The 7835-nt window shown below is 33.8% G+C and overlaps 1 protein-coding gene across 1 annotated transcript; it reads left to right on the forward strand.

Moving 5' to 3' along the window:
• The first annotated feature begins 778 nt into the window (after window positions 1-778).
• On the forward strand, window positions 779-7434 carry LOC139843343 (fructokinase-2-like). The gene is made up of 4 exons (XM_071833421.1): window positions 779-1267; window positions 4478-4810; window positions 6435-6551; window positions 7084-7434. The coding sequence occupies exons 1-4, from the start codon at window positions 857-859 to the stop codon at window positions 7213-7215; spliced, it is 993 nt and encodes a 330-aa protein (XP_071689522.1). The 5' UTR covers window positions 779-856; the 3' UTR covers window positions 7216-7434.
• Window positions 7435-7835: the final 401 nt, after the last annotated feature.

The raw sequence follows: 7835 nt of genomic DNA on the forward strand, positions 1-7835 counted from the left end.
GCCTATGATTTCACCAACGTTTTCGTTGACAGATTTTCTATGTTTTTCTCAGGTCCTTGAATGCTTAGTGATACATGCTTCCGCACTCTACTTTTTGATACTTGCTTGGATGTCGAGTATACATGCATACACGGAGCATTTTTTTGACTTACTTTAAATTGTGTCGCATAGGTTTCATTTGTACTTTAAACGTTGTAATGTAACTAGTCGTTGATCTACTTTTGTAAACTTTGAAACATCCTTACATTTGAAATGAATGCGAAATATATTGGGTCAAACGTTGGTTTAAAGACTTATGACCACGTAACGGGACCTAAGTAGACGGCGCCGTCAATGACGATTTTGTCGGGTCGCTACAGGAATTGTCATTAAAAATGACAATGATCGCGAATGTGGTTCAGTCTCTCTAGGTGATACCGAACTAGCCGTTAAAAAACATTAGTAGAATGAAAATGAGGATAAATGAGCACAAAGATATATATATATATATATATATATATATATAATAATATAATATAATTACTCAAAATGTGATTTGATACTAAAAAATATACGAGTATTAAAGATTTTCAAATTTCCATTTTTGATAATACGTTTTATCTACAGTCAAACCGTATTTATGATAATTACAAACACCGAATCTAACTTTATTTATCCAATCTAAAATTATCCAAAATTTAACAAATTTTTAAATTAAATAAAAACCTATAGATACACACAAATCCATATTATTATTATCTATATCTATATCTATATCTATTTGGTGTTTATAAATACCCCTTAAAACTCCCACTCTCTACACTATTCTCTTTAATCTCCAATTAAATTAAATTTTTCAAAATAAAAAAAATCAAAAATGCCAGCCAACAACGGATCTACTAATGAAAAATCCTTGATAGTAAGTTTCGGCGAGATGTTAATCGATTTCGTTCCAACTGTTTCCGGCGTGTCGTTAGCAGAAGCGCCGGGATTTTTGAAAGCTCCCGGCGGTGCTCCGGCGAACGTTGCGATCGTCGTTCAAAGACTTGGTGGAAAGTCGGCGTTCGTCGGAAAATTAGGTGACGATGAATTCGGTCACTTGCTCGCCGGAATATTGAAAGAGAATGGAGTCAACGGTGACGGAATTTGTTTTGATAAAGGTGCACGCACTGCACTTGCGTTTGTTACGTTAAAAGCTGACGGTGATCGTGAGTTTATGTTCTATCGAAACCCTAGCGCTGATATGTTATTGACTCCTGATGAACTTAACCTCGAGCTTATTAGATCTGTACGTATCATCAATTTTTTCTTCTATATTCTCTGTTTACTTGCAACCTCTACGTATTGCTGAATCTGAATCTAAATCTAATATAGTATATTAAATGTATGTGTATGACGTCATTTTATTGTTGGAAGGTGGTGGCGCGTGTTTTTCACGCTTACTTCCTTGGAATTTTGAGTACGCAAATAATAAATTATTGGTAGTAAAGGGACTGTTTTTGTTGACTTTTATGAATTAAAGTTAATTTATGAGAAAAATTGAGTAATTGAATTGTGCTGATTTTTCAATTCAAGTTGAGATTTTTTATTTGGCCCGTTAGTCATTCATGCATGACTAATTAAATGTATACTGATACCTTAAGTGTATAATTATTTATATTGATACCTTACATTTATCGGTTTATTTCAAACTTAAATGTTATCAGGGAGGGATTTGGTTTACACATGTATAATTGTTAGTAGATAGTCGATAATTATAATTATTACTGTAATTTTTAAATGTTCGGTTATTTAATCGTACAATAATTTCTACTTGTTAACGACAATTAAGGTTATGTATAATATATATACAGTATTTTTTACAACTTGTACTGTATGTAAATATCATTTTATTAGTAGTAACTAGTAAGTATATATGAGAGATCTTATGATCACTATATAACAATCCATCCCACATCCCTTATAAGCTTAAATTATGGTTAATTAATATCTCTTACGATTAGTCCATTAATTACGCTTATGAGGGGCGATTGTCTCTCGAGTTGCTACGGACACTCGGCTGGTGCATCTCTTGAGGCCGATTCGGCCAGGGTCGTTTCACACTATATAGAGAAGAGATATGATTATATTTGGAAAATAATTTTATCCATATTGTAGTGAAGTACACGCTTAGTTCAAAATTTTGACTGTTGACCAAATGTTTTAGTTATTTTCTAAAAATGATTTCGCATACCAAAACATACTATTGTGTTTATTAAATTTATTTATATTTATATATTACTCCGTATTAATCAATTATCAATTGGAGTATAAATTTTTTATTTTTTTTAAAATAAAAATAAAAATAAAAATAAAAATTGGAGTATAAATTAAAGCATTGATGTCTTTTTTTCATTGCCATCAATTACATATAATAGTGGGTGTGATACACAAATTGAGGCACTGAATGGGAAGAGAAGCGTGTGCATCAACACGTGGATTTGTACCATAGATTGAAATAATACAACATGAAAAAGGTTTAAGAGACTTATGGGCAAAACCCATGTGCAACCCTTTACAATAAATATGCCAACTATAAGACAAGAAAAATGAAAATGGCAGATCACATCTCTAGCACTTCAAATATTCTGAACACACAAGAGCCCACGGCCGGATCTTCCAACTATAAATTTGAAGGCTTTCCACTTAAAATGCATTAGCCAACCTTGGAAAGACCTTAAACTTCACTTGAACAACTACTACGGGCCAAGCTTTACGAACAACAATAAACACCAAAACATTTCTCACTAGCCAAAAGAACCAATAAGTAACCGGACCGGTCAATCTCCAAGAATTTTAGCATTACATCCCATCCAAGAAAGCGATCGAGGGAAAAATCGATAAGGGAAGAAGGCATAACCCATGACACGTTCGAACGAAGCCGATCAAATATTGCGGGACCACAAACAAAGAAGCAAAAGATGGTCGATCGACTCAATTAGAACCACACACCAAGCACACTTGTCATCTGACCCTTTACTTGCCTATAGCTCAAAACTTATTTTTGAAGGCACTTGCTAAATGCACACGACTTTTACCCAATCAAACTCTCCATTGCCAATTTTACGGACTAAGAAAATCATATAATTTGCCGGTATCTTGAAGCTTTAAGATATCGCGCCATACACCTTAAGGCTTCCTTTTGTTGACATTTGAAATATTAGAAAGCAAGTTTCCAGGAGGCTCTCCATATTTGTCTTGCTTTTACAGAGCCTGTATTGTAGTACGAGTAAATGTTACACCATGTCATTTTGTACAGTATTTCTTTTGTCTACCACTTACATTAAATCAAATCTTTTATTTATAATTAAATTTCTCTTTATTGATATTGAACTTTTTTTTTTTGTACTGGTAAATTGTTTCTTTTATTAAAAGCCAACTTCTAAAATTTATTGAATATACGCAAATGCTTTTCCTTTAAGGGTTATTAATTCAACTCTATTTCCTTAAAAGTTTTAATGAAAAATCAATTACATTACTTTAATATATACTCGTAGTTTTTTTTCCTTCCATGTAGCTTTGGTTTGACACTTTTTATAATGCGGGTTTCAATGTTTATGAGAGTCTGATAAATGTGGTTGTAGTTTAAGAACTTACAACAACAGCAACAACAATACCTAATCCCACGAGAGTAGGGTATGTGGGAGGTGGAGTGTAGACAATCATTCCTCGAACCTTCCTCGAACCCTAGATTAGAGGGAAGTCACTACTCCACCCGCGGGTATAGAACCCGCGCCTAGATAAGATCGTCCCACCCTCTACTCGAGCGTCCTGGCATGAAACCGAATTGGTTCTCTGAAACCTTTGTCTCGCGTCGGAGCCTCGTCTCAATCACTCTCTCCCAAAGCTTCATAGTATGACTAAATAACTTAATGCCTCTGTAATTACTACATATTTGCGCATCTCCTTTGTTCTTGTAAATGGGAATAACCTCACTGAGTCTCCATTCCATAGGCATCTTTGCACTTCTAAACGTCGTGTTGAAAAGGTTTGTCAACCATCTAACCCCATCGTCTCCTAGGCACCTCTACGCCTCGATTGGGATTTGGTCTGGTCCTACAGCTTTGTTTCTCCCCATCTTTCGTAGGGCCGTTAAAGCCACTTAATTTATCATTATATGAAGAAAATTCGTTAGAGAATTGAATAGTTCTGTGTTTACCTCTAGTTAATCTGTTCAATAACTCAATCTCAAATTTGGGTCACTCTTAATTAAATATGAATGAGATTTTTTTTTATTTTTGTAATATGAAATTAAAATGTTACTGTGATCCCAATAACTTCTACTCTTATCTTACTGTAAATTTTTGGAATTTTTTTAGATGCATATTCATATCATGTTTTCTGCTCAAAGTCATTGTCCAAATAGTCATTCAGAACTATACGTTTGATGCTTTAAACAGACTTGTTAAATTAATAATCACTGAAATGGCAGTTAACTTTTCTGTTTAATAATTTGCAGGCCAAAGTTTTTCACTATGGTTCGATAAGCTTGATAGTCGAGCCATGCAGATCAGCACATCTTAAAGCAATGGAGGTGGCAAAAGATGCAGGGGCACTTCTCTCATATGACCCCAATTTGCGTCTGCCATTGTGGCCGTCACCCGAGGAAGCTCGTAAGCAAATAATGAGCATATGGGACAAGGCTGAAGTGATCAAAGTGAGTGATAACGAGCTTGAGTTTATCACAGGAAGTGATAAGATTGATGATGAAGCAGCAATGTCTTTATGGCACCCTAATTTGAAGCTTCTGTTGGTTACTCTTGGTGACAAGGGTTGCAACTACTACACAAAGGTATGTATCTATGGTCACTTTGTGTTATTAAACCAGAAAATCAAGTATATAATACAGGTTTTTATATAATTTGTATGATTGTATGCTGCTTTGAATACGTGAATTCTGTCTTTCACTGGGGTGTTAGATAACATCAAATATGTTATTATTATTTATATAACTTAAATCTGTAGTTTATAAGATGATGTGTCGGTAGAAGATTGATAGTTGCATTTAATTATGTATGTAGTTTCCTAATATTCAGTTATTGTATAAATGTATAAGATAGATATAACACATGTTAAAAATTTGGCACAACAAAATACCATTGTTGGTGAGGGTCAATAAAATGATTATGGTTGTAAGTTTCCCTTTTCAAACATAACAAATTCTGCATTAGACTAAACATATTATTTTGTGAAAGAGAAAATTGTGCGGTTGGTCTCACATGAAATGGGGTGTTTGGTCCGTGAACTTCATTTTCGGGGTTGTTGGTCCCTGTGATTTTCAAAACACGTGTGGCTGGTCCCTGTCAGGGACCAACAACCCCGAAAATGAAAGTTCAAAACTTGTGTATTTGGTCCCTGTCAGGGACCAACCACACGTGTTTTGAAAATCACAGGGATCAACAACCCCGAAAATGAAGTTCAGGGACCAAACACCAATCACAGGGACCAACCGCACAATTTTCTCTTTGTGAAATTATTATTTATGATTTGAATATTTGATATAACTCTTGTTTTGTATGTATAAGAAAATGTAATAGTTTATTTAATTTATTAATATTTGGTATTAATATTATCAGAAGAATATATATATTACTATGGATAGACATTTTACAGAAAAAGGAATCATGCACTAAAAAAGGATTATTTTGTTTATTTACAGGAAAAAAGTAGGGCCAAATTATACAGTACCAATTATAATGTTTTGCCTGAATTGTTTTGGTCCTTATATGTATTAAGCTGAGTTTTTTTATTTTAAGTTCAAGTTTCTACTTCTCTTGTGATAAAGACATTTCAACTATTTTGAGGTGAGGTATTAATATCATATTTTTGTTCCGTTTTCTTGTTTGGAAATGTTCACACATTTGTTGTTTTTGTAGGATTTTCTGTTTCTTTGTACCATGAATAAAAACAAACTGCTATGTTATTCTTTACTCTACTACTTTCATTTTGGAAATTTAAGTACTATGTTAGTAGTTAGTACCAAGATCAAGTTAAAATCTTATCCTTTAAGTTACCATCTTAAAGTAATCATTTAAATATGAAGCAAAGTAGTGGTTAGTACTCAAAAAGGGGCCACCTTTAATTTCAAATTTTATTTTATTATTCTTGCTGGCTGCAACATTTCAAAATAAGAATAAAGAGTCCTACATCATAATGAATGAACCAACATCTTCATTATCAGTGGTACCCATTTGATTATTAATTTCCCCTGCTTTCCATACATAAAGTAAAACATTCTTAGATCAAAAGGTTTAAATCTGAGCCTTGGATCTCCAATAAAGTTTATTTATAAAAACAATAATTCTAAAAAGTTAAATTGAAGTCTATTAGCTTTATTCCATAGGTAATCATTCTTTAATATCTTTCGCCCATGAAAGCTTTTATACTTATAATATTGTGTATCCTTAAAATTGCAGCATTTTCATGGTACTGTGGGTGCATTCCATGTGAAAACGGTGGACACAACGGGTGCAGGTGACTCTTTTGTTGGTGCCCTCCTAACTAAAATTGTGGATGACCAATCTGTGCTAGAGGTAATTTCGTCACATTTCGTTATCTTGCCTATTTCAATAACTGGCATTTTTAACCCATTGTATACGAGTGGGGGTTGGGGGCAAAATAGGGAGGTTTTTCAGCAAAATTCAACCTTTAGTTCATGGGCTTTTGGGTTGTGGCAAAATAGGAACGCATTTGGCTAAAATACAACCTTTTTTTTTTTCAAAGTAAAAAGTCGAACAATAAAAAAAGATTGGGGGGGGGGGGGGGGGGGGGGGGCAAAATAAAAAAAAAAAATCCAAAATTTTAACCTTAAATTTTTTAAATCTACTGGCCCTGCCCCACTCAACTTTCGACTATTTGTGGGTGTTTGAATTTGCTTTCTAATTTTGTTTGAATAATGTAAAGTGTGTTTTGGACAACCCAACCCAACCCATACAAATAGTGCCCATTTGACTAGTGAAGTAACATATCCTACCTAGTTAGTCTTCAACCTCTAACTTTTACATTACATTACATCTCATATTAATAGGGAGTATTAATTATCATTATATTTATATTTGAATGCAGGATGAAGCAAGGTTGAAAGAAATACTGAGATACTCATGTGCTTGTGGAGCCATCACCACCGCCAAAAAGGGTGCAATTCCGGCGCTTCCTTCAGCTTCTGAGGTCCACACCTTCCTCAACACACAACATTAGAAACTCTTCTATCGCCTTTTTATTCCTTCTTCAGCAAATAATAAAATTTCTTTAAAATGGTTTTGTATTATCATCAATCAATGTTTAAAGAATTTTAATCATGTTGATTAGTGGAAAACTTTGATCTAGTGATTCCAAATGGGTTTGTGTAAATTTTGATCCCGTTTCAAATGCAAAATTTCCAATCTACGGAGCGTTGGTTCGGCCCTATTCAATACATGTAAAGTGGTTTTGTAGTTCTTCGTTACAAGCATAGTTGAAATCTCCTTAGAAATTGATTGCCTAACATCTTAAAACTGACGACTATGAAGCTAATTATCTACAATTCTACATTTCATTCAAATTAAAGTAGACATGTTTAAAAATCTTCTATCTATAGGTAATTAATTAACTTTTTAAATAATTAATTAACAAACGGACCTACGCATCTAAAATGGACCTAAGATATATTTTTTGGGCCCTCATTAATAATGGGCCCTGTGCGACCCGGACGCCTTGTACACCTGAATATAAGGTCATGGTTAACGGTAAAGTTGTCTGTTCAACTAAGGATGTACCGGTTAATGAGGTTGCTACATCTTGAGTTGCTTGTGTTAACAGAAAACTTGTTACTTCGACTA

This window comes from Rutidosis leptorrhynchoides, chromosome 4 (genome assembly GCF_046630445.1).
Source record: "Rutidosis leptorrhynchoides isolate AG116_Rl617_1_P2 chromosome 4, CSIRO_AGI_Rlap_v1, whole genome shotgun sequence".
Lineage (NCBI taxonomy): Eukaryota > Viridiplantae > Streptophyta > Magnoliopsida > Asterales > Asteraceae > Rutidosis > Rutidosis leptorrhynchoides.